Source organism: Bos grunniens, chromosome 4 (assembly GCF_055505025.1).
Source record: "Bos grunniens cultivar Pamir isolate PY7600 chromosome 4, Bosgru_T2T1.0, whole genome shotgun sequence".
NCBI lineage: Eukaryota > Metazoa > Chordata > Mammalia > Artiodactyla > Bovidae > Bos > Bos grunniens.
Window position 1 is genome coordinate 56,777,547 of NC_141168.1, and position 27,548 is coordinate 56,805,094.

At 39.5% G+C, this 27,548-nt stretch overlaps 1 protein-coding gene across 16 annotated transcripts in view; it reads left to right on the forward strand.

The window, feature by feature from the left end:
- Positions 1-27,548, forward strand: part of BBS9 (Bardet-Biedl syndrome 9) — a 481,107-nt gene that overhangs the window by 311,245 nt on the left and 142,314 nt on the right. Inside the window, exon 20 of one of the 16 annotated variants that reach the window (XM_086396516.1) lies at positions 1,702-26,924. The exons of the other annotated variants lie outside the window; for them this stretch is intronic. Coding sequence (XP_086252642.1) covers positions 1,702-1,743 — 42 coding nt within the window. The 3' untranslated portion in view covers positions 1,744-26,924. Of the gene's footprint in view, positions 1-1,701; positions 26,925-27,548 lie in introns of those variants that run through there. 16 annotated transcript variants of the gene reach the window in all.

The window sequence follows — 27,548 nt, forward strand, 5'->3', positions numbered from 1 at the left end:
TGGTGGAATTAGAAGGGGTGAAAGTTAATAATTTTAGAAAACTTTTTAAAAATTACAAGCTAAAGTATTACAGTTGATTCAAAGCAAAATGAGTCCACTTTTATCTCAACAATTACTGCTTTCTCTTGGGTGGGAAGGAAAAGGTAATCAGCACTGCACAAATCAGCAGCAACGATGGGAAGCTCCAGTGTATATACACCAAATTTGAGGGTTATTGTCCCTCAAAGAAGGTAGGCATTAAAGATGGCGTGATCACTTCTATTTGTCTGGTTAGCTTGATGTTTATCAGATTTCTATAGTTAACCTAGGTCTGGTTAGAGTTATAAATTCCTTTCACCTGAATTGGTCCTTGTCCAGTTTTCACACTATGTAAATATAGGCAGAAATAAAAAGAAAATTTTCCTAAGAAATAGCTTTGAAAACTAAGGAAGTCTGTTGGAAACATAAAGTGTTTTTGGCATCTTATATGTCATGTATGAAAAATTAATGGAATTGGTTTTCATGACTGGCTTATGAAATGGGTCTCGTTATTATATTGTCACACCTTGTATATGGGTAAATGGGTAGATCGTATACTCATTTCTGTGAAACATTATGACCACTTTGTGGAAGAACTGGCAGTATTATCAAGAATTTATGAATTGGAGTATGATTTTGGTAAAACTGGACTTTGTCTTCAGCCAAATGCCTTAATAACCAAACCTTTCAGTCTCTAACTGTTCACCAGAATTATTTGATTTTGGTTTCATAAAAAGTTGGAGATGGGAAATGAGAGTTGCTTGCCATTTTATCTGCTGGTTCATAAAAAGAAAAGTGGAAAATTTCATCTCTGCATATTTTGAGTCTCAGCTAGTGGAGAACTAGTTTTGTCACTGATTTCTCTTAAATCCAGACATCCTGTCTTCCATGCCCCTCACTTCCATTCTGGGATCCCATGGATTATCCTGGAGAAGGAAATGGCAACCCATTCCAGTATTATTGCCTGGAAAATTCCATGGGGAGAGGAGCCTGGCTGGCTTCAGTGCATGGGTTGCAGAGAGTTGGACATGACTGAGTACGTGTGCATACATACATATTATCCTTACCTTTGGGCTCCATGCTTTACATAATATCTCTTAAGAATATTAAGTCATTTTTATATATTTTTATTAATACTACATAGAATGACATATAAACATTTTTTGGTCAGTATGAAATAATCTTTATTGCTACAAAGAGACAATATTTTACTCAACTTTGGAAGCCCATATTATACATAAATGTGCATGTTATGTCATTTTAAAAATGTTGAAAATAGCTGTTGATTCTTCATTTTGACCTTTAAGGAGTTCACTTTGAAGACATTTTCTTATAGTCCTGTTAGCAAGCACTGACCTCTTAATCAAGCCAAAATGGGGTACAGAAAACATCAGACTTCTTCTATAGGAACATGCATTTTAACTTTTTAAAAGTGATTTCACTAGAGGCTAGGTTAGGGCAACAAAGTAAATGCCTGAGAAAAGAAGTCATCAGCAGAGGTTTATGAGTTACCAAAACAAAGAGTTCAAACTGTGCTCACCAAAAGTAGAAGCAGTTAAAAAATTAGAGAAGGTGTTTAAATTGATGAGCTGTTTGTGTTGGTCTTCTGACCTCTGAAGTGACCTTTTGCATTACCTCCTCCGGTTTGAAAGATAATTAACTCTCCTCTTCTTTCCCCCTAAGGCAACCCTGGCCAGAATTTCAGCTGGTCCTTTTGAAGGGTAATATCATGGTGCAATGCATTGGATCAGGATGTAACCTTGCGTATCTGCGTTTCACCGGGACCACTGAAATAGAGATGGCCACTGCTGTTGCTGCCTTTGGATGGGGGCTTGGGGAGGTGCCTCCTCAAATCCAAACCAGTCTGCCCCTCGATAGCTTCTGATCATTCTTTTCTGCCCCCAATTTTTTTTCATTGTCAGTTTTAGACTACAATGACTCTATTATTCAAGGGGATAAAAATGAAATAAATTGTTTGAAAGTGGTTTGATTAATATATGATAGTTATTTTATATGATGAAGATTTTTAAAAGTTTATCCAATTTTTCAACATGTTTAGCTACTGTCTTCATAGCACTTCTGGAGTTGCAGTAATAAACAGCTTAATCAGGTCTCATATATTTGTTGTATACTGCTAAGGACTTTAATTGGAAATATAATAAATCCTTTAAGTAAGAACTAGTCATTATAGAAAGCTGATTTGTGACAGCTAAGTGTTCGCATTATACTAAAGTGAAATATAAACACTCCTTTGTAACTTGCATGTCATTATAACACACAGATGTCTTGGCTCCAAGAACACGTGTATTAAATGAGTGCTGGCTTGGATTTATGCCAGGGTCGCGGCTTAGTGATCTTAAGTAAGAGCCCAGAACATCCCATGATGGGAGGTCAAGCTAACTGCCTTTTTGTTAAAAGAATTCTACTCTGTGCGTGGAGTCTGTAACTTGTGAAGAGTAGATGCCCAGATCAATCTATTCTCCTACAACATTCAACTAAAGACTACACATATTTTAAAATCTCCTAACAACTAAAGAGAAAGCCTTTTCCGTACATGAAGACTTTAAGATATAAGCTGAAAATCTTGTAGAAGACTCTTGCTTTAGGGAAGATAGTGGCTGGCTTAGTTGCTTTAAGAACTGCTGCATTTCCCACAGTTTTTAGTTATGTGGGGAAGCTGAGAGTATAGAGTGCATCTTTTCCTGTGTTTAAATAAATTGTGTATGCGTTGGGGGTAAGTGAGTGGAAAGAAGGAAGGGAAGAAGAGGAGCAAGGCTGTATGCTAGGGCAGGTCCCCTAGGTCATTTTGAATTTTGGTGAATCTGCTCTCTATTGGAAATGAATCATGTAAAGATCTACATTCTGTAGGAGGAAGCATGAGCCTGGGTTTTAAGGCTGTAAAGCATTGACTAACCAATTGCTGAATGCAAATACCAGTAGAGATTGAATATGCTATTACTATTAACACTATTATTATTTTAGATAGTATTCTGATTATAGAACTTGTATAACTGTTGAGTGGTCTGCCCATAATTGTCCACCTCCTCCCACCCACCCCCCAATCCCCCACCCACCATCAGTTCAGTTTAGTCACTCAGTCGTGTCTGACTCTTTGCGACCTCATGGAGTGCAGCATGCCAGCACCTCCCTGTCCATCACCAACTCACGAGTTTACTCAAACTCATGTCCATTGAGTTGGTGATGCCATCCAACCATCTCATCCTCTCTTGTCCCCTTAACTCCCACCTTCAGTCTTTCCCAGCATCAGGGTCTTTTCAACTGAGTCAGCTCTTCGCATTAGGTGGCCAAATTATTGGAGTTTCAGCTTCAACATCAGTCCTTCCAAAGCTTATTCAGGACTGATATTCTTTAGGATGGACTGGTTGGATCTCCTTGCAGTCCAAGGGACTCTCAAGAGTCTTCTCCAACACCATAGTTCAAAACCATCAATGCTTTGGTGCTCAGCTTTCCTTATATACCAACTCTCACATCCATGCATGACTACTGGAAAAACCATAGCCTTGATGAGATGGACCATAGTTGGCAAAGTAATGTCTCTGCTTTATAATATGCTGTCCAGCTTGGTCATAACTTTCCTTCCAAGGAGTAAGCATCTTTTAATTTCATGGCTGCAGTCACCATCTACAGTGATTTTCAGTTCAGTTCAGTTCAGTTCAGTCACTCAGTCATGTCCAACTCTTTGCGACCCCATGAATCGCAGCACGCCAGGCCTCCCTGTCCATCACCAACTCCCAGAGTTCACTCAGACTCATGTCCATCGAGTCAGTGATGCCATCCAGCCATCTCATCCTCTGTCGTCCCCTTCTCCTCCTGCCCCCAATCCCTCCCAGCATCACAGTCTTTTCCAATGAGTCAACCCTTCACATGAGGTGGCCAAAGTACTGGAGTTTCAGCTTTAGCATCATTCCTTCCAAAGAAATCCCAGGGCTGATCTCCTTCAGAATGGACAGGTTGGATCTCCTTGCAGTCCAAGGGACTCTCAAGAGTCTTCTCCAACACCACAGTTCAAAAGCATCAATTCTTTGGCGCTCAGCCTTCTTCACAGTCCAGCTCTCACATCCATACATGACCACTGGAAAAACCATAGCCTTGACTAGACAGACCTTTGTTCGCAAAGTAATGTCTCTGCTTTTCAATATGCTATCTAGGTTGGTCATAACTTTTCTTCCAAGGAGCAAGCATCTTTTAATTTCATGGCTGCAGTCACCATCTGCAGTGATTTTGGAGCCTAAAAAAAAATAAAGTCTGACACTGTTTCCACTCTTTCCCCATCTATTTGCCATGAAGTGATGGGACCAGATGCCATGATCTTCGTTTTCTGAAGCTTTAGGCCAACTTTTTCACTCTCCTCTTTCACTTTCATCAAGAGGCTTTCTTCACTTTCTGCCATAAGGGTGGTGTCATCTGCATATCTGAGGTTATTGATATTTCTCCCGGCAATCTTGATTCCAGCTTGTGCTTCTTCCAGCCTAGCGTTTCTCATGATGAACTCTGCATATAAGTCAAATAAGCATGGTGACAATATACAGCCTTGACATACTGATTTTCCTATTTGGAACCAGTCTGTTGTTCCACGTCCAGTTCTAACTGTTGCTTCCTGACCTGCATATAGGGTTCTCAAGAGGCAGGTCAGGTGGTCTGGTTTTCCCATCTCTTGAAGAATTTTCCACAGTTTATTGTGATCTACACAGTCAAAAGCTTTGGCATAGTCAATAAAGCAGAAATAGATGTTTTTCTGTGAACTCTCTTCCTTTTTCCATGATCCAGCAGATGTTGGCAATTTGATCTCTGGTTCCTCTGCCTTTTCTAAAACCAGCTTGAACATCTGGAAGTTCATGGTTCATGTATTGCTGAAGCCTGGCTTGGAGAATTTTGAGCATTACTTTACTAGCATGTGAGATGAGTGCAGTTGTGCAGTAGTTTGAGCATTTCCTGACCTGCATACAGATTTCTCAAGAGGCAGATCAGGTGGTCTGGTATACCAATCTTTTTCAGAATTTTCCACAGTTTGTGGTAATTGACACAGTCAAAGGCTTTGGCATAGTCAATAAAGCAGAAATAGATATTTTTCTGTCACTCTTTTGAGTGGTGTGCCCATAATCCTCCACTTCTGCCCACCCACCTCCCCCTGCCCACCACAGTCTTGTTATTTTCAGTAAGCAGTTTTGCGGGGTGGGAAGTTTTGCAGAAACACAAGTATTGCATTTACATCAGAAATGCTTATGGACCAATGTAAGTGTTTAATTAGTAAACTACTTACATGTTGATATATAGTTAAATTTTGTAATAAGGCCTCTGTGACCAGGTTGAGGAGGCCTTACAAATAGCTGTGAAAAGAAGCGAAGCAAAAAACAAAGGAGAAAAGGAAAGATATACTTATTTGAATGCAGAGTTCCAAAGAATAGCAGGGAGAGATAAGAAAGCCTTCCTCAGTGATCAATGCGAAGATATAGAGGAAAACAATAGAATGGAAAGACTAGAGATCTCTTCAAGAAAATTAAAGATACCAAGGGAACATTTCATTGAAGATGGGCTCAATAAAGGACAGAAATGGTATGGACCTAACAGAAGCAGAAGATATTAAGAAGAGGTGGCAAGAATACACAGAACTATGCAAAAATGATTTTCATGACCTAAAGAATCACGATAGTGTGATCACTCACCTAGAGCCAAACATCCGGGAATGAGAAGTCAAGTGCGCCTTAGGAAGCATCACTACGAACAAAGCTAGTGGAGGTGACGGAATTCCAGTTGAGCTATTTCAGATCCCAAGAGATGATGCTGTGAAAGTGCTACACTCAATATGCCAACAAAGTTGGAAAACTCAGCAGTGGCCACAGGACTGAAAATGATCCATTTTCATTCCAATCTCAAAGAAAGGCAATACCAGAGAATGCTCAAACTACCGCACAATTGCACTCATCTCACACGCTAGTAAAGAAATGCTTAAAATTCTCCAAGCCAGGCTTCAGCAATACATGAACCGTGAACTTCCAGATTTTCAAGCTGGTTTTAGAAAAGGCAGAGGACAAGAGATCAAATTGCCAACATCTGCTGGATCCTCAAAAAAGCAAGAGAGTTCAAAAAAAAACATCTATTTCTGCTTTATTGACTATGCCAAAGCCTTTGACTGTGTGGATCACAATAAACTGTGGAAAATTCTGAAAAAGATGGGAATATCAGACCACCTGACGTGCCTCCTGAGAAACCTGTATGCAGGTCAGGAAGCAACAGTTAGAATTGGTAATGGAACAGCAGAGTGGTTCCTAATCGGGAAAGGAGTACGTCAAGGCTGTGTATTGTCACCCTGCTTTATTTAACTTATATGTAGAATGCATCATGAGAAATGCTGGGCTGGATGAAGCACAAGCTGGAATCAAGATTTGCGGGAGAAATGTCAATAACCTCAGATATGCAGATGACACCACCCTTATGGCAGAAAGTGAATAAGAACTGAAGAGCCTCTTAATGAAAGTATAAGAGGAGAGTGAGAAAGTTGGCTTAAAGCTCAACATTCAGAAAACTAAGGTCATGGCATCTGGTCCCATCACTTCATGGCAAATAGATGGGGAAAGAGTGGAATTAGTGTCAGACTTTATTTTCTGGGGCTCCAAAATCACTGCAGTTGGTGACTGCAGCCATGAAATTAAAAGATGCTTGCTCCTTGGAAGAAAAGTTATGACCAAGCTAGAGAGCATATTACTAGCAGTGACATTACTTTGCCAACAAAGGTCTGTCTAGTTAAGGCTATGGTTTTTCCAGTGGTCATGTGTGGATGTGAGAGTTGAACTATAAAGAAAGCTGAGCGCCGAAGAATTGATGCTTTTGAACTGTGGTTTTGGAGAAGACTGCTGAGAGTCCCTTGGACTGCAAGGAGATCCAATAAGTCCATCTTAAAGGAAATCAATCCTGAATATTCATTGGAAGGACTGATGTTGAAGCTGAAGCTCCAATACTTTGGCCACCTAATGTGAAGAGCTGACTCATCTGAAATGACCCTGATGCTGGGAAAGATTGAAGACAGGAGGAGAAGGGGACGACAGAGGATGAGATGGTTGGATGGCATCACCAACCAACTCAATGTACAGGAGTTTGAGTAAACTCTGGGAGTTGGTGATGGACAAGGAAGTGTGGCATTCTGCATCCATGGGGTCACAAAGAGTCAGACACGATTGAGCAACTGAACTGAACTGAACTGACCAGGTTGAGAAGCTAAGGCATCAAAAACATAAGTTGTTATCATATAATGAATGCTCCCTGTTTACCAAATTGCTCATCATTTGGTGAATCTATTTTTACCCATATAAGGGGTGTTAATATATTTTGAATCAGATAATGTTTAACTGTACCATTATTCTTTCAAACAATACCTGGGACCTACCACCTCAAAGTTAAATGTATTCAGTGTGAGAGTGGGTCTTTTAGGATAGTTTGTCATTACTGTTGTTTAGTTGCTAAGTCAAGTCTGACTATTTTGCAACCCCATGAACTGTAGCCTACCAGGCTCCTCTGTCCATGGGGTTTTCTGGGCAAAAAAACAGAAGTGGGTTGCCATTTCCTTCTCTAAGGGATCTTCTTGACCCAGGGATCAAACTTGCACCTCCTGCATTGATTGGCAGGCGGATTCTTTACCACTGAGCCACCTGGAAAGTCCCTGGGATGTAGTTGCTTGACAGCAGCAACAACAATAACAGCAATTCATCATATGATAGAGACGAATCACAGTACTTTATAGGGGAATACTGGAGGCCCTAAAAATTGAATCCTTGTGAACAAGAAAAAAAATTTATGTGAACCAAAAGTTCCTGTCTTCCTATGTCTGCCATTAGGGTACAATTCTGAATCCACAGTATTGCCAGTTGGTTAGTATCTTGATATTGAATATTATATTAACATGTGCCACCTGATGCAAAGAACTGACTCATTAGAAAAGACCGTGATGCTGGGGAAGATTGAAGGCAGCAGGAGAAGGGCATGACAGAGGATGAGATGGTTGGATGGCATCACTGACTCGGTGGACATGAATTTGAGCAAGCTCCAGGAGTTGGTGATGGACGGGGAAGCCTGGCATGCTGTAGTCCATGGGGTCACAAGTAGTGAGACATGACTGAATGACTGAACTAAACTATTAATATTTCATTAACTTGTTTTAATAATCAATAATGAAATTAAGTATTAAAGCTATCTTCTTGAAAGGGCTCAAAATTCTCTTACAGTGTTGGGTGTCGTAACTATGATTATATCAGATCACATGCTTGTTCTCAGTTGCTTCAGTTGTGTCCAGCTCTTTGCAACTCTATGGACTGTAGCCCACCAGACTCCTCTGTCTGTGGAATGTTCCCGCAAGAATACTGGAGTAGGTTGCCATGGCCTCCTCCAGGGGATCTTCACAACCTGAGGGCCAAACTTGTTTCTCCTACGTCTCCTGCATTCCAGGTGGATTGTTTACTGCTGGGGGAAGATATCAGATCTAAAACCAGGCAAATGTCACGTACCAAGTACCTGTTCAGTAGCACCATCTTTGATAAACACCCTATCTAAAGGAATATTAAGGTCTTCATTTATTTGATGTAGAAATGAGGTGTGTGGCCAAGAAAAGGCAGAAAATGTTTAAATGAGAAAGTGGCTTAATCCCTGCCCTCTCCTTTCTTGTATTTCTCTTATCCCATCAAAGAGATGATCCCACATTTTCCAGGATCAGCCATTTCCTCCCTGCTATTGGAGTGAGTGGTGAGGAATACCAGTGAGACGACTTGGACTGCTTGCCTTTCCATTCCCCTGGTGTGAAGCCCAGCGATCCCCAGATAGGATCTGGTGTTGAGCACAGCAGAAGTCTTCCAGCTGGCATCCAGACAAGGCCCGAACATGTGGAGAACAGATTTAGTCTGAGTAGACTTTGAGACTCATTTCACCCTACATTAGGCCAAAGGTGGCAAACCCTGCTCTCAGGGGAAGATTGCTTACTAGTTTGGGAAAAAGAAAGAAAGAAAGCCAAGCATAAGCAGTGAAGAATCCAATGAATTTATAAGATAAGTAAAGAAGCATGGCAGATTATCAAAGACCAGGATCACACCTTAGAAGCATCCATCCCCAAACCATGCAAGTATTTTTAGGATTGTGTTTCTTACACATTATCATGGAGAAAGAAAAGGCAAAACAAAGATTGCTAAAGATGTGCAAGAAGAGACAAACCAGGACATTCCACTTTATTCCTAGTTGGCGCTTTTCTCCCTTCACTTCTAGGCCAGATGGTCACAGGCTGATATGATGAGAGAGGCCTGAGATCCACAGTTAGTTACTAAAGCTGCAGGGAAGCAGTCATAGTGGACCTTCACAAAGGGAAGGTAGTCAAGTCAGGCATGGTGTTTCAACCTCATTACAGTTAGCATATTCAATGCTTAGTAAATAATAATTATAAATAAACTAAATTTCTAGTAGTCACGGTTTGAGTTGTCTTTGAGTATTATCCTGCATTTTCTAAATTTTGCCTCTAGAAAATTTAGATCTGATTTGAGTGCTCACTAGGTTAGTCATCTAATTGTTTCCCAAAAGACTTCCCTATAAGTATTTTCCTGAACTTGCTGCCAGATGTATTTAGGGTTTGGGGCCTTCTTGGTGGCTCTGTAGTAGAGAAACTGCCTACCAATGCAGGAGACACAGGTTCAATACCTGGGCTGAAAAGATCCCCTGGAGAAGGAAATGGCAACCCAATCTTGTATTCTTGCCTGGGAAATCCTATAGACAGGATCCTGGTGGGCTATAATCCAGGGGCAGGGAGGAGGGTCACAAAAGAGTTGGACATGACCTAGCAACTAAACAGCAACAAATATTTAGTGCTGTTTTACATAATTGTACCCTTGATCTGACAATATTTTTGTTGATGCTGATGGAATGTTTAGCAGCCAGTATGAAATGGTTACTGTGAGTCATGTGTCTCTTAGAGAATTTCTATGAGTTTTAAACCACTGCTGACTTTGGATAACTTTTGTCCTCAGTTCAGTTCAGTTTCTGAGTTGTGTCTGACTCTTTGCCACCCCATGGACTGCAGCACACTAGGCTTCCCAGTCCATCACCAACTCCCAGAGCTTGCTCAAACTCATGTCCATTGAGTCGGTGATGCCATCCAACCATCTCATCCCTTCTTATCTCCTTTTCCTCCTGCCTTCAATCTTGCCCAGCATCAAGGTCTTTTCTAATGAGTCAGTTCTTTGCATCAGGTGGCCAAAGGATTGGAGTTTCAGCTTCAGCATCAGTCCTTCTAATGAATATTCAGGACTGATTTCCTTTAGGATGGACTGGTTGGATCTCCTTGCAGTTCAAGGAACTCAAGAGTCTTCTCCCACACCACAGTTCAAAGGCATGAATTCTTTGGCATTCAGCTTTCTTTGTAGTCCAACCCTCACATCCATACATGAATACTGGTAAAACTATAGCTTTGACTAGACGGAGCTTTGTTGGCAAAGTAGTGTCTCTGCTTGTTAATATTCTGTCTAGGTTGGTCATAGCTTTTCTTTCAAGGAGCAAGTGTCTTTTTAATTTTATGGCTGCAGTCAGTATCTGCAGTGGTTTTGGAGCCCAGGAAAAAAAGGTCTCTTACTGTTTTCATTGTTTCCCCATCTATTTGCCATGAAGTGATAGGACCAGATGCCATGATCTTTGTTTTTCGAATGTTGAGTTTTAAGCAAGCTTTTTCACTCTCCTCTTTCACTTTAGTCAAAAGGCTCTTTAGTTTCTCTTTGCTTTCGGCCATAAGGATGGTGTCATCTGCATATCTAAGGTTACTGATATTTCTCTAGATACAGTACCTTTTGCCCTAGATACGGTAGATACATTCTTTTTGGAAATTTCAAAAAAATGAGAAAATCATAGCTGATTTTAATGAAGAAGGAAAGATGGGTATATGTTATTCAGGGACCTTAGGTTGTCTGCGTGGTGTCTAGCACCCTTTTCTTACTAGTGGAACTCGTAAGTTCTTTATGTGGGGGTTGAGGAAAGAAGTGGGTAGGCAAAGTTTTATTGGTACCTAGTTAAAAAACTCTCCAGTTTCTAGGCTCTCTTTCAGTTCAGAGTGACATGTTCCACAGATCTGACCAGTGAGATGGAAGTGGAAGGCCTCCTGCTTTCTTTGATGTTCCATCATGCGGATTCCTGGCTGCCAGATTTCTGCCCTGTTGGCCATGATAGCTGCAACGTTGCCTGCCATATGGGAAAGCAAGGCCTTGCTCTGATTGGTGTGTGTGCCAGTGCCAGACTGTTTCTTTGGCCCCCAAATGTCCTGACTTCAGCTCTGCTCAGACCTGCAGATTCTTCCCCAGCTCAGGCCTCTCTCTCTTCTTTGTTTCCTAGATTTTCTGGTTCTGATACACGTTTTCTTGGACAGGGGTTGACTTTTCATAGTGAGATGCAGTCTGACTGCCTTCTTTTCGTCTTGGCAGTTTTCCACTTTAAGGGCTCTGGTATACAGTCTCTGCTTTGCTCTTATGAGGGCAACAAAGGGTCAGGGCTCAGAACCATGGCTCTAGAGTCAGACTGACCTGGTTTTGAATTTGGGGAGCTAATCTTCTTGTTCCTTGATTTTTGAGCCGCAAAGTGAGAATGATAGTTTCTATCTCGTGATATTGTTGTAGGGATTAAATGAGGTAAACTTGTAAGGTAATTGGCCTCATCGTGATCATGATCAGTCCATCAGTCACTCAGTCGTGTCCAACTCTTTGCACCCCCATGGACTGTAGCCTGCCCGACACGGGGATTGAACCCGTGCCTCTTGTGTCTCCTGCATTAGCAGGCAGGGTCTTTACCACTAGTGCCGCCTGGCATATGGCAAGCACTCAGTATAGTTGAAATGATTTTATATGATGGTGCTGATTGTTATGCTAAGCCAAAACAGATATTGCACAGAGTTATTTTCTTCCTTCTAAAATGTAGGAATCGAAGTTTGATCATGTAGTATAAGAACTGGTGCCAAATGAGCAAGTCCAAAAGCCCTGTGGGGTGGAACACATACCAGTCTCACTCAGTGCTCTCTCTCTAGTATCTGGTAGCATAGGGCCTGCTCCAGAAGAAGAAAAGTAGTGTACATTCAGAACGTTTAGTTTGTATCAGTCTATTTGAAGTGTTTTACATGTATTAACTCCTTTTCTTTCAAAGAATAATGGGTTAGGCTTTATTATTATCACCATTTATAGATTAACTAACATCCAAAGAATTTAACTGTCCAACTCAAGGTTACACATTTCAACTGGCCAAGCAGAATTCTAGTAGTCTGGTACCAGATTTCTACTGCTTTTCAATAACTATTCATTGGGTGCCTGAGAGAAGGAAGGGAAGGAGAAAAGGAAGGAATCCTGTATCTTAACTCTTTGTATTTGAAGTTGGTTGAGTATGCTGTACAACTGGGTTCTGCCACTACTTTAGCAAAGGGTATCAGTCCTGAATGACTGATTGAGGAGAACCATAATATTGCCTGGAGTTTCTGGAAGGTAGCAGTAATGGAGGGGGTACGTGAATCCCCACCCACAGCAAATAGATCACTAACAGAATAGTGCTGGTTTTAGACCGTTTAAAGCTTATGGGCAGATTGGTTTTCCAGAATGTGTAATTTTACTTTTTGAAACTCAGCACGCTTCATCAGTAAATAGCTAAGTTACACAGTAGACTGGCCGTAACAGTTATAGGGTCTAGAGCCTGGAGAGGCACTGGGGGCTGGGTGGAGAAAGGCCTCAATGACAGGGAGCCAATAGTGAGGAGTTAGAATGGCCGCAAGTTTTACTGTTTTTAAGAAGTTTACTATTTTTGAAAAATCCCTATGGTTTAATTAGAAAGATTTTATATCACTGGAGGACATAGCAAGTGTCTGTGTTAGAGTGCAGACATTTTTCAGGACATATTTCTCTCTATATGGTCTGAGATAAAATATATTTAAGATGAATTGAGCAAACCCATTCAACTGTATTTGTTATGCCTGCTCCTTTTTATCAAAGGAATTAAGCAAAGAAATTATGTTGTATTTGGCCAGCACCTCTTTCTCGTTGTTGTTTAGTCACTCAGTCGTGCCCAACCCTTTGTGACCCCGTAGACTGTAGCCCACCAGGTTCCTCAGACCATGGGATTCTCCGTTTAAGAATACTGGCGTGGGTTATTAGAATTGAGTTTATTTCCCAGTTTTCTCCTTCTACAATAACAGTCTATCTTTCTGAAATTTAGCTTCATTTTCCCTCACCAAGAAGCATAGTCCTTTGAATAATCAAAATAATGTTCACAAAGTCCCGTCCTTTACTTATAGCAAAGCCCTGTTCATCCTCATTTCAAACTTTGCCCTTCATCAATGTCTAACCTTAGAAAATTTATCCAGCTCACTGGTGCCTCAGTGTTCTGATTTCTCTAGTGGGGGTAGTATCTTCCTTATAAGGTTGATTGTATATTCAATAAGATAAAGGGCACCAACGCTGAATATAATTCATGGAACATACTAAGCACTCAATAGATGATATTTATGCTAAATATTATTTAAAACAATACAGGTTTACTGTTTCATGTAGACAGAGTAAATTATGCAGGTGAGAGGGTTATTGTAGGAAGATACTCCAGCAGCTTGGGAAGTAACAACTGATTATGTGGTTTGAAGAAAGAAGACAGACACTATAAAATTAGATATGAGAGAAACAATTGTGCAGTAGTTATAGTCATGTAGTATAGGATCAAAAGAGCTTTCCACCTCTCCATAATTTGTTCCAGCTGAATAAATGTACAGCTGAATATAGCAGTTGATATTCATAATAGGGATTTCTTTGAGTCATCAGGAAAAGATTAAATTATATGAAGTGCATTCCATTTAAGAAGGCAGTGGGGTTGGAACACAATTTAGAAAGGTTTTTCTTCAAAATAGTGTCTTTCTTCTTCTTCTTCTTCTTTTTTTTTTACTGATGGCTCTGCAGCCCTTAGTCTATGTAAAAATCCCTGATGTTCCATATGAACATGGAAAGTACTGGAAATCCAGCTAGATCTCAGTATTTCTGGAGTAAGAATGGAGGTGCCATTAGCAGGACATGCTTTTCAGATGGTGTAGTATTCTGGAGGATTTATACCCTTGACACCACTCACAGAACAGCTAAGCCAGAAGGAAGAAGGGGTGAAGTGACCCTTGCTAGGCTGACAGTGCCAGCCTGGACCTAAAAGCACGTTACTCTGGACTTAAGCAGGACTTCAGAGCCTTTTGGCTCTTCACTGACAGTCAGGGTTGCCTGTGACCCCTTCGTCCTTGTTCTGCCTTGGAGGCAGTATTGTATAGTGGTTAAGAGCATGAGCTTTGAGATCTACCAGTTAGGGGTTTAGGTACGCTTTTGGCTGTAATTGAAACCCAGCTCAGACTGGCTTAGCCAACAGGGCAATGTATGGGCCCATATAACTGAAAGTCCAGAGGATTCGGGGTTGTCTGTCCAGTGGCGTCCATTCTGTTGCTCGGTGTGACTCAGTGGTTTTGCCTTCCTCTGTGTTTCAGTCTCATCTCCAGGCTGGTAATGGTGAGATGTCCACAGCAGTGCTGGACACGTGGCATCTGGAGGCTTGAATTACTCAGGAAGCATCCAGCAGACTTTTCCTTATGTCTCTCTGGCCCACATGGGAGCATCTACTCATTTTGGAAGCAATCTCTGATGCTGGAGGAATGTTAAATATTGAATGGCTTAGTCCAGGTGCCTGAATCTGTCATTGCCAAGAGGGATGGAATTATCATGATTGGTTTAGACAAATCATTTACCTCTAGAACTGGAGTTGGACCACCGAAATCACAACAGTTGCTACACTGTTGAGTAAGAGGTATTGAGGATAACACAGTGTTCTTTCTAGATTCACACAGGACTTGTTCCCAAGTTTCAGCTCTATCCGTTACTAGCTGTAGGCCCCAGGCTAACATTTGTAGGGCCTGAGGGAAGAATACAAATGAAGGCTCACATATCCTATGTCAAAACTTTTTACAAGTTACAAATCAAGCCAGTTTCTTCTACCTTGACAAATTTCCTTTTATAATGACCTGGGAAGTCATGCTTGAATTTGAATTCTTGGATACTTCAGAGTTCTGCCCTAGAACGTGGTTACATAAGGAGAGTAGGCCCTAGGCGTGCTGTGTCCATAGCCTCCCTGCTTCTCTCCTGCACTGAAGAGTGTTGACATGCCAGCCCACAGTCCATGCTGTGTCTTTCCCATGCCGAGGGCCACCCCTTGTCTTTTTGGGCCTAGGTGTGTGGGCATGTGTCCCCTGCTATAGAGTCAGTCCTGGGGAAGGATTTGGGAAAGAAGCCTTAGAGGTGAGCTTAGGGAAGTGTGCACAGAGAATTCTGAGCTAATCAGAAAATGTCCAGAAGAAGAAACACATGACTCTTGATTGATACATACCCTTGGTCTTGTTGTACCTTTGGAGAGAAGTATAGGAAGGAAGGGCTTCCCAGGTGGCACTAGTGGTAAAGAACCCACCTGCCAATGCAGGAGACGTAAGAGATGAGGGTTTGATCCCTAGGTCAGGAAGATCCTCTGGAGGAGGGCATGGCAACCCGCTCCAGTATTGTTGCCTAGAGAATCCCATGGACAGAGGAACGGGGAGGGCTCCAGTCCACAGACTTGCAAAGAGTCGGACGTGACTGAAGCAACTTAGCACGCAGGCACACGCATAGAAAAGAAAGCCCCGTCCTGACCTTTCAAAACTCAGGACCCAGGGTAAAGGCTCATCTTCCTGGTCTAAGGATGTGGCGCCTTTGGGTATAACGCTGTTGATGGGTATAATGGGAAGGTATAAGGATGTGGCGCCTTTGGGTATAACGCTGTTGATGGGTATAATGGGAAGGTATAAGGATGTGGCGCCTTTGGGTATAACGCTGTTGATGGGTATAATGGGAAGGTCTAAGGATGTGGTGCCTTTGGGTAGAACGCTGTTGATGGGTATAATGGGAAGGTCTAAGGATGTGGTGCCTTTGGGTAGAACGCTGTTGATGGGTATAATGGGAAGGTATAAGGATGTGTGCCTTTCGGTATAACGCTGTTGATGGGTATAATGGGAAGGTATAAGGATGTGGTGCCTTTGGGTAGAACGCTGTTGATGGGTATAATGGGAAGGTATAAGGATGTGGCGCCTTTGGGTATAACGCTGTTGATGGGTATAATGGGAAGGAACATAAAATACACAGCAGCACAGCCTCGACCGCCAGGAAACTTCTGTTCCTGATGAAATAAGGTAGAGGTTCAAGACTGCTACTGCCCTCCGTAATTTTTCAGGTAAAATTTTCCAGGTAAAATCTACTGCTGACCCGATGATTCGTTCAAACTCAAAGAAAGTCAATTTACTGAAGCAGAAAGAAATTTTTGATAAATTAGCCCACTTCTTTTTTTCTACTTCAAAGTATTTCCTTCTTGTCCCACTTCTACCCAAGGCAGTCTGATAAAGTTACTCTTGATTTTCCGAGACTTTATTTCAGCAGAATCATCCCTGTAATGATAATTAATAGATTCCCATGACGTTCAAATTAAAAAACGATAGAAAACTTTCAGTGGTGAAAAAACACCTCCGTGTGGTGTAGTAACTGGATGTTGACATTTTCAAAAAAAGGCAGTATCTGAATGGGGCTCCGGCTAACATCAGGCGAGATTCACAGGGGACTGTAAGAAAAATCTTTTATTCTGTGTTAGCAGAGCCATTAGTGATAAGCAGTTGCTTAATTTGGTGTATGCCCAGTAATGGGATTGCTAGGTTGTATGGTAGTTTTATTCCTAGTTTTTAAAGGAATTTCCATACTGTTCCTGGTGGCTCAGATGGTGAAGAATCTGCCTGCAATGCAGGAGACCTGGATTCAATCCCCGGGTTTGGAAGATCCCCTGGAGAAGGAAATGGCTACCCACTCTAGTATTCTTGCTTGGGAAATTCCCCGGACAGAGGAGCCTGAAAGGCTTCAGTCCGTGGGGTTGCAGAGTCAGACACAACTAAGTGACTATCACGTTCACTTTCATACTGTTCTCCTTAGTGATTGTATCAATTTGCATTCCCACCAACAGTGTAACAGGGTATCCTTTTCTCCACACCCTCTCCAGCATTTATTGTTGGCTTTTTGATGATGGCCATTCTGACTGGTGTGAGATAATACCTCATTCTAGTTTTGATTTGCATTTCTCTAATAGTGAGTAATGTTGAGAGTCTTTTCATGTGTTTATTAGCCATCTGTATGTCTTCTTTGGAGAAATGTCTGTTTAGGTCTTCTGCCCACCTTTTGATTGGGTTTGTTTTTATGACATTGAGCTGTACAAACAAGTCACACTGTTAATTAGCAGGGAGACATAAGTAGGACTGAGACTTGGTTTCCACGGTGCATGGTGGGAGAATGTGTGCGTGTTAGCTCCTAAGAGGGAGCCCTACGTACACTCCAGAACTATTTTAAAGCTAGTCTTTTGGGAGACAGATTAGGATTTATCCTTTTCTTCTCTTCTCTGGCTTCTGTGGGCCTCTTCAGAAGTTGTTTACACAGAGGGTCATCTTTCTGGAAAACCCATGGAACACACTGATTAATGAGTCACAAAAGCAATTAGCTTTGTAATTCTGAGAGTCATTGGCAAGAGGTCACATATTTTCCTAAGATGCAAGAAGAAAGTCAGAAATGAAATAAATTAGCCATGCTTGCTCAGAGGAGTTTTTATCTCCATAAAACTAGTCTTATTGATGCACTTTGAGAAATGGGTGGAAAGGCAGATTTCAGGGCTTTTTTCTGGCTTGCCCTGAGGATAAGATTTTAAGGCTTTCTCTTGACCAAAGACTAAGAATTCATGAATCTTGGCTAATGTTACTATTTTAATAAGCCCTTCTACTATAGTTAATCAATGAAAGATGCTGTGATACTCATTTCCATATATTATGAGATCGGATGTTTTCTGAAACTTAGTTGTTGATGGAATAAGATGTAATTTTATACTTAAAATGTTTCATGGAATATACAGAAAATATGTGTCTTAGGAAAATCTTTTACATTTTTTTTTTTAGCAAGCTGATAATTTCAAGCTCAAAATCAGTTTGTCTGGAAATGTGGAAGATTTATCTGTGGAAAAACCCAGGTGAAAATACCTCTGAAAAGAGTATTATTTGAAGACCCTAATATCTCGATTTAGAGTTTAAAAATACAGTTTGTTTTGTTTGACAACTTTTAGCCAATGCTCTTAAAGTATCCCTTCCATAAATTACCCAATCATTTTGCCAAATAGTTGCCATTTATAGATCAATAAAAGTCCAAAGAGGTTAAGTAAGTTGTCAAAAATAACATACAAGTCACAGAATCAGAAAATTCAAAGCTTTTAATTTCTTGTCTTTTGCTCTAAGACAGTTAGCTAGTTCTCCCCTGAGCTCAGCGCAAAATAATTTAAATGGGCTTCCAGGTGCACTCTGTAAAAGGGGCAGTTGTCTGGCCTGGATGGATCTGTGCTTTTTATTTTTCTGAATCGTATTTGTTATAGAAAATTTCCGGTTTTGGCTAAACTGTTTATGTCACTCTTTATCTAAGAAGGAATGTAAAACTCAGCTGAAGAATGGGTGAACGGGACACATCTGTAAAGTTGATTTTCTGAATGAGAGAAAAAATGAAAGATAAATTTCTTTTGCCTTTTGAAAACTTAGCTTTCAGAACATTATGTCAGTGCACCTGTTTATTCATTTGATTCATAAGTTTCTTCCTTGGGAACACCTCACATCAGCGTATACTTAGATTTGCCCTTAAGGTTCTAGTTCAGCTTAAGAATTTCTAGAATTAGCTTACCATTTTGGAGAAAGTATTCAAATTAACTATCCTGCACCCATTTATCTTTGTGAAAAATCCTTCTGTTCTTGTAGGCTAGACTAAGTAACAAGAAGCTGAGGCTTGTAGCTAATTGTCTAGAACACGGGATTAGAAATCCAATTCTGACAGAAGCCAAATGAGTTACACTGAATTTGGCACAGGGTGTAAAAGAAACTGGCCTCTGTTAATGACATGTTCTTGTTCATAAACAGGTGTTTGCCCAAGGGGAGTATACTTGCACTTCTTTGCAAATGTTATGGAAGAGTGGTTCACTGGAATAGGTGAACATTTCTCAATTTCACACCCTGAATATATTATGGGAATTCTTTTAGTGCTGTGAGTTCGGTGTACTTTCTCTGGCAGCCGAAGAGATGGGATTCCAGAAACTGTAGCACCCTCCTTATTTGGTGTTTCTGCGTTGCACTGAAAGGCTGTTGTCCCTGTTCTTAATTAAAATGCTCTTCAACCCAGTGTCTTTGAAAGACAGCTTTTGTGAAGTGTGTCAAGCATTTGGGGCTTTTTTTCTTTTTTACCATGAGCTTTTTAGCAGCAGTGGAAATGAAGTTAGGGGATAAGGATAATAGTCGTTAAAAAGGCCTTATTGCTGATTGCTGAGGGGGAAAGAAGAGGAGAAATGTTAAAGAAGAAAAAACAAACTCTTTTCCTTGCAAGATCCCTCTTCCTCTTACTATATTGGCTCTTAAAAACTAGCCAGAATCTCACAGCATTATTTGATCAGTTTGTTTAACCATCAAGTGTTATTTAGTTCATCATTTTGAAAGTTTCTCTAGAGCATGGTTCTCAATGAAGGGAGGGAATTTTGATTCTTTTCCCATCCTCACCCCCAAGACATTGGGCACATTTTTTATTGTCACATGGGGAGAAAGGGATGGTGCTGTCGTCATCTGGTGCATAGAGGCCAGGGATGCTGCTAAGCTTCCTTCAGTGTGCAGGACCATCCACCATAGAAGCACGGACCAACGATGTCAATAGAGCTGACGATGAGAAGCCCTGCTCTAGATGAAAGAACTGGCCTATCTCTGTAAATTCATAGCCAGTTTTTGCAAGCAAATATTCAAAAAATCTCAGTCCAGGTAGTGAAGGCATTGAGCTGTTTTTTTTTCCCAGCACTGCATTCCTTCCTGACACTGCAAGATGTTCTAAGCTCATCTTGTATATTTCCTACCCTAACCTAGAATCAGTTTTCCCTCCAAGGAGCCCATGTTCTTTTGTTGGAGAGTATTAATAGTAGTATTAGAAAATCAAGTCTAAGTGTTAAGTGTGCTCACTGGTTCTGGGGTTTTAAACTCTATAAGCTTGTTTTATTCATGGAGTCAATTTTTCAGCCTTGGTCTCGACCATATACATGAGTGTACTTTAAAAAATACTTTTCTAAAAAAAAAAACTTTTGATATTTGAACTTATGTAGAACATTCAAATTACTCAGAAAATATTGAAATTTGAAATGACATTTTTATAAAAACCTCTAATAATGTGATTTGTAAAATGTGTCTCTCCTTTTATAACATAATGATGACATTTGAGACTACTGTTGCTTTAAGTCAACTTTGTTATTGAACGCTTCCCACATATCGTTTTATTTCATAGGCTCTTACAGCTAGAAGGTGTTTGGTCCTGCCCTGTCTATATACAATTTGTTCTGAAGTGTGTGATAATCTGCCTAATGGTAAACCTTGGTAGAAGAGTTCTATTATGATTAAGTTAAATTTATTTGATAGTCTTTATTCTTTCATTAGTCAGTGTTCATATCTTTGTGGAAATTTAAGGTTCAAATACTCCTAAGATGATTTCTAAAATTTTCTGGCTTTACTTTTAACTGCTTTGCTTATTTAAAAAAGCTGTTTTCTATACTCGTATTGATCTATATAACTTGCCAGAGAGTTATGACCAACCTAGATATCATATTCAAAAGCAGAGACATTACTTTGCCAACAAAGGTCAGTCTAGTCAAGGCTATGGTTTTTCCAGTAGTCACGTATGGATGTGAGAGTTGGACTGTGAGGAAAGCTGAGCGCTGAAGAATTGATGCTTTGAACTGTGGTGTTGGAGAAGACTCTTGAGAGTCCCTTGGACTGCAAGGAGATCCAACCAGTCCATCCTAAAGGAGATCAGCCCTGGGATTTCTTTGGAAGGAATGATGCTAAAGCTGAAACTCCAATACTTTGGCCACCTCATGCAAAGAGTTGACTCATTGGAAAAGACTCTGATGCTGGGAGAGATTGGGGGCAGGAGGAGAAGGGGACGACAGAGGATGAGATGGCTGGATGGCATCACTGACTCGATGGACATGAGTTTGAGTGAACTCCGGGAGTTGGTGATGGACAGGGAGGCCTGGTGTGCTGCAATTCATGGGATCGCAAAGAGTCGGACATGACTGAGTGACTGAACTGAACTGAACTGAAGATGATTTCCAGAATTTCCTGGCTTTACCTTTAACTGCTTTGCTTATTTAAAAAAGCTGTTTTCTATACTCGTATTGATCTATATAACTTGTCAAAGTTTTCTCTTTAAGTGTCATCACTGACTTTAAAAACATTTCATACGGGTAAAACAGAGCAATGGAATTTTAAAAAAATTATTATTACTTAAATGTTTATTTCATATGTATTGAGAGAACTCGGAGATTTTTGTTGTTGTTCAGTTGCAAAGCCGTGTCCTACTCTTCACAATCCCATGGAATACAGCATACCAGGCTTCCCTGTCCTTCACTATCTCCCAGAGTTTGTTCAAACTCATGTCCATTGAGTCAGTGATGCCACTCAACCATCTCATCCTTTGCTGCCCTCTTCTCCTTTTGCCTTCAATCTTTCTCAGCATCAGGGTCTTTTCCAATGAGTTGGCTCTTCACATCAGGTGGCCAAACTATTGGAATTTCAGTTTCAGCATCAGTCCTTCCAGTGAATTTTCAAGATTGGGCTCCTCTGTCTGTGGGATTCTCCAGGCAAAAATATTGGAGTGGGTAGCCATTCCCTCCTCCAGGGGTTCTTCCCAACCCAGGGATTGAACCTGGATCTCCTATATTGAGAGAGATTCTTTACCATCTGAACCACCAGGCAATTCATTTAGAGAGATTTATTTAAACACAAGTTTTATAACTTATCACACTTAAGTATGAATATAAAGAAAAACCACATAAATTGTTCAAGGTATTTGAAAAATTGTTTTACATTCAGAGTTTGTTTGGGATCACTTTTAAACCTTGAGTTGTCAGTATCTGTATTTTTTCAAATAATATTGTCCTCAGTGTTATCAGAAGCTTTGTTGATGTTGCATTATTAAAGAATGATTTGAAATGAAATTCACATAATATAAAATTAACCATTTTCAGGTGAACAGTTCATTGGAATTTTAGTATGTTCAGAGTGGTTTAACCATCATTGCTCTCTAATGCCTCCGGATTTCTGTCACTCCATACCTATTAAGGCATTTCTCCTACTTTACCTTCCTCATTGCTCCTGGTAACTGCTAATCTGAGTTCTGTCTCTATGGATTTATCTACTCTGGATATTTCATATAAAAGTGATCGTACAATATGTGACATTTTGTGTCTGGCTTCTTTCACTTAGCATAATATTTTGGGTGTTCATCCACATTGTAGCGTGTGCTAGTACTTTGTACCTTTTTATGAGTAATATTCTATTGTATAGATATGTCAGTTTGTTTATGCATTCATTTGTTAATGAGCACTTAGGTTGTTTTAACCTTTTAGCTATTCTGAATAGTGTTCCTGTGAACATATATGTATATGTACTTGTTTCAGTACCTGTTTTCAGTTCTTTGGTGCATTTATCTAGGAGTGGGATTATGGGGTCATATGGTAATTCTATGTTTAACTTTTGAGGAACCATCAGACTTTTCCACAGCAGTGGAATGATTTTCTAAAAAATATTTTTAACTTTTTGTCTGTTATCTAAATCAAAATACACTATTTGGAAGCATACTCTCTTCAGTGCTTTGATTTTATTATTAAAAAGTAAATTATTCTTTAACATATCCACTGCTTTTTCCAAAGCTACTTAAAAAAATCTTTGGATAATTCCCATGTTCCTCTCAGGAGAGTTTGTAAGACTCTCAGAAAAAGATTCAAGACTTTTAATTTCTTGTCTTCTGCTCTAAGACAATTAGGTTGTTCTCCCCTGAGCTTAGTGTAAGCCAATTTAATTGTTCAGACACAGAATCTGCTTTCCATATGACTTGATAAAAACAAAAACAAGCAAGAATTATACTGGGTGTTCAATGACCTTTTATATATTTAAGAAGACAGTAAATGTTTTGTTTACTCTGAATAGGGAAAAAAAAAGATTAGCATTTTAAGATATATCCATGAAATAAAATACTAAGGTTTTTCTTCGTTGCAATGTATGCTAGAATTTTAAAGATTTGCTAAAAAGATATTCTTTTGCATTGGACTCTTATAACCTCATATAGTACATGCTTTTTACCAAGTGGATTCAGAAATAGTGTTTGCATTCCATCGTCTTTATAATTGGCAACTAATAGTTTATATTGTTTTCTAAGCACTTCATTTGTAAGAGCTTTTTATTTTCAAAGACACAGAAAGGGAGCCACAGATCCTATGTTAGCTCTCTCATATCCTTAAATGAGTCAGAACAATACTGGTTTATTACAGATGCTTGATAAATACTTGCTGAACTGAGTTGATGGTAAATTCTCCAGACAAGAGACTTCAGGAATGCAGGAAGTGTGTCTGTCTGGTTCATGGGAATACTGCCAGCACCTAACACTGTCTCTTCCACATAATAAATATTTATTGAATGAATGAGCAAATGGACTCTAATGTATAACATAAATGTTTTCTACATGCTGATGAAGGGAAGTTTTCTGAAGTTAATTCTTCCTATATCAAAGGTCATTTTAATTTTATTTCTCTATTTGGTGTTTTTGTGGTATTCAAACATGAAGTCGTTCCTCGGGGTACACACACTGGGTTAATTGTTAGCTAGTAAAAGTCAATCTAAGTTTAAAATGTTAACTCTAGTTTGATTACACAGGAGCATTTTATTGGGATTAATACTTGGTTATTTGTTTGCTTCTCTTATTGAGAAATGCTTTTATTCTATTAAATAAATAAAATATTTCAAATTTATATCCATAATTGTGGCTTTTATATCCAAGAGGTATTTTACATTTACATTTGAAGTCAATCAAATCTTTTCTTGCAGTCATTTCCTTGATTATGGAAATATGTAAAGTTTTTTGACAAGAAAGAGAATGTCATTGTAGGAAATGAAGTAATATATGTAGTTTCTCATAGGGCACTGGGAGATGGCACATAGTAAATTTAATTCCAGGTTGCTGCAATTATTGGGTAACAGAAATATCTCCTATGGCTACCCTTATCTGAAAACACTGTGGGATGACAGTAAAAGTTATTACAGTATATTGACTTGGAAAATTGGAGTAGTTCAATTTGAAATTGTGAAAGCTTAGAATACTGTTTACATTATTTCTGGCAGTGACAGGAAAGTGATGCTGAGTTCTTCTTGTCTTTAACTAAACATCAGAAGAAAATCTGTGCTTAAGCATATACTTATGGAAAAACATTTTAAAATTCTGAGTGAGTTCTTTAAAACCTTTTCCACACAAATGAAGATATTACTTGGAACAAGTCAGAATGAGGTTACCCAGGGGAAAAGTGAAAGGACATGCCTGAAATGGCAGCTGTTCTTGCACAATGGAATTACTCTCTGGATTGGGTTCACAAAGCACCCGTGAAGCCCATGCTCTGTCCACTTTCTAAAAAATAGTTTTAAAATTAGGAACACTTAAAGTCTGATTGACTAGATCAACTACAAACCCATCTTGCATTTAAACCTTTTGGGAATTTAGAGCTACAAGGACAAGACAAGCACAAATGGGAGATAGAAGGGTGTATGCTTATGTGTGATGAACAAAATAGAAGGCCTGGGCCAACCCCAGGCCTGGAGATCTTGAAGACCTGCATAAGGAGTAATGGATTTGTAGTTTGATGGATTTGTAGTTTGCCAAGATTTCATAAAGGGACTGGTGTGCCCAGTGCTTCCCTTGTGAGGACTGAGACTATGTTTTTTGACCCAACAGTCTATCAATTAATTAACAAAACCAAACTAAACTGGTTGCTTAGAGTCATATAGACTAAAACACAGATGTGCAAAGGCTTAGATTTTCAATTTTCAACCAGTAGTGCTGACATTGTATATTTAGAAGTGAAATAGCAAAGGGAATTTCTAGATTAACTGTCTATGCTTGTAGTAGATCCAGTTTCAGTTAGGGAACTTGTGAAAGAAAAAAATGGTTGTGTTGTTCAGAGCAGTGGGCAAAATGGGTTCCAAAGTATTTGCTTGTTATAATGATCCTTTCCAGTTCTAAAAATTCTGCGACTCTAGACCGAGTTTACAAAGTGTTTCTGGGATGTGCTCTCACCATTGCTCTTAATCTTTTATTTTTATTTGAAGTAAAGTTAATCAAATTCTTTGATGCTGGAACAAGCTTCAGCTGGTAAAATGGGGCTATTGCAACCAGATATAAACAAAAATAAAATAATGGTTTTCAAGTATTTTTTTAAGCTATTCTGTTAGCTAAACCAGAAGAGCCTAAATTATAGAATGAGACCCATCAAATATTATATAAATACAAAGATGTTCAGTTCACTTTTGGAGAGATCAAACTTAAAAATTATACCACCCTATAGACCCAGCCCTCTCTGAAATTTATTTAATGTGGGTATGTGAAAACCTTTATTTTTAAATTGCTTGTTGTTCAATATGTTGACAAATCTTCTGGTATAATATTCTCAAGTATTTTTACATGTGCTGATGTTTAAATATGCTTCATGAAAAAAAAATATATGCTTCATGCTTTTAAATGACAGTTCTATGTTTTTTAAATAAAAATTATATTCTATATATGATACATCCAAACTTGTATAATGTCTTATGGGACTCAGTCTATAAATGGGGTTATCTGCTTTGGCTGATAGAATTGCTTATAAACCTAAAATAATTGAAAACATGACTTCAGCATTGTTCACTGAACCACAGACATCATTATCAGAAAAACTAGGTCAAGATAAAAAAATGAGCCTCATGAAAATGAGGGGACTATTCTTTAGATAGCCTCAGTTCAGTTCAGTTCAGTCGCTCAGTCATGTCCGACTCTTTTTGACCCCATGAATCGCAGCACACCAGGCCTCCCTGTCCATCACCATCTCCCAGAGTTCACTCAAACTCATGTCCATTGAGTCGGTGATGCCATCCAGCCATCTCATCCTCTGTCGTCCCCTTTTCCTCCTGCCCCCAATCCCTCCCAGCATCAGAGTCTTTTCCAATGAGTCAACTCTTCGCATGAGGTGGCCAAAGTACTGGAGTTTCAGCTTTAGCATCATTCCTTCCAAAGAACACCCAGGGCTGATCTCCTTTAGAATGGACTGGTTGGATCTCCTTAGATAGCCTAGGGTAATGTAAAAAGAAAAGAGGAATAAATTTGGAAGACTGAGCTTTATTTGCTGCTTTTCACTTATTCTTTGACTCAGTTTCCTCTTCTGTAAAATGGGAATATGTTTCTTTAATCACAGATGGAATGGGAATAATAAATATGTAATAGATATTTCTATATTTCAAAAAAACTTCTTTATAATTCTATAGAGGTGGTGGTTTTTTTTTGTTTTTTTTTTTTTTGGTGGGGGAGGGGGTCAGGATAGGGAGGAATAGTTTCCTTGAAGTTCATTTTTCCCCCAGAAATTTTAAAGGTCTCCATTTAGATGATCTGATTATAAAAGTATAATAACATCTGTTTTATCATTTTTTTCCACATTGAAATAAAGATATATTAATATCTTTCAGATTGTTCTGATAGATTGTGAATGTGGAGTGCTGGTGTTTTCATTCTCACTTTTTATATATTTAATAATAGTTAATATTATAAAGCATATTCACCAGTTCTTATTTAATTTTATTTAATTCTTATAATGAGCCTGTTACATAGCTATTATGAATGTATTTTACAAGTGAGGAAACTGAGGCTAGGAAATTTATTCAGACTATTGCTTTCCTTGCCAATCCCAGCTGCTACTGATGGTATGTGTCAGTTGGTCAGAATTTATAGTTTTTAATTATGTTGTTCCCTTAGAACTGACAAAAGATGGCTCTTCCATAATAGCTAGAGCTTTGGTTTCTTAGTTATTTGGTGGCATCTCTATGGAGAGATGGAGATCTGTGAATATTGCCTGTAATTTTGCTTCAGAGATAATACTTTTGGTACTAGAAAGGCTAAATCTGTGTGGCAAAAACAAGTATGAATAGTTCTGCTCTCTTCAACTTTGCTTTGGCTCTGTCTCTTCATTCTTTCTGGAGTTATTTCTCCACTGATCTCCAGTAGCGTATTGGGCACCTATCAGCCTGGGGAGTTTATCTTTCAGTGTCCTGTCTTTTTCCTTTTCATACTGTTCATGGGGTTCTCAAGGCAAGAATACTGAAGGGGTTTGCCATTCCCTCTCCAGTGGGCCAACCTTTGTCAGAACTCTTCACCATGACCTCCCTGTCTTAGGTGGCCCTCCATGGCATTGCTCATAGTTTCATTGAGTTAGAGAAGGCTGTGGTCCATGTGATCAGATTGGTTAGTTTTCTGTGATTGTGGTTTTCAGTCTGTCTGCCCTCTGATGGAGGAGGATAAGAGGCTTATAGAAGCTTC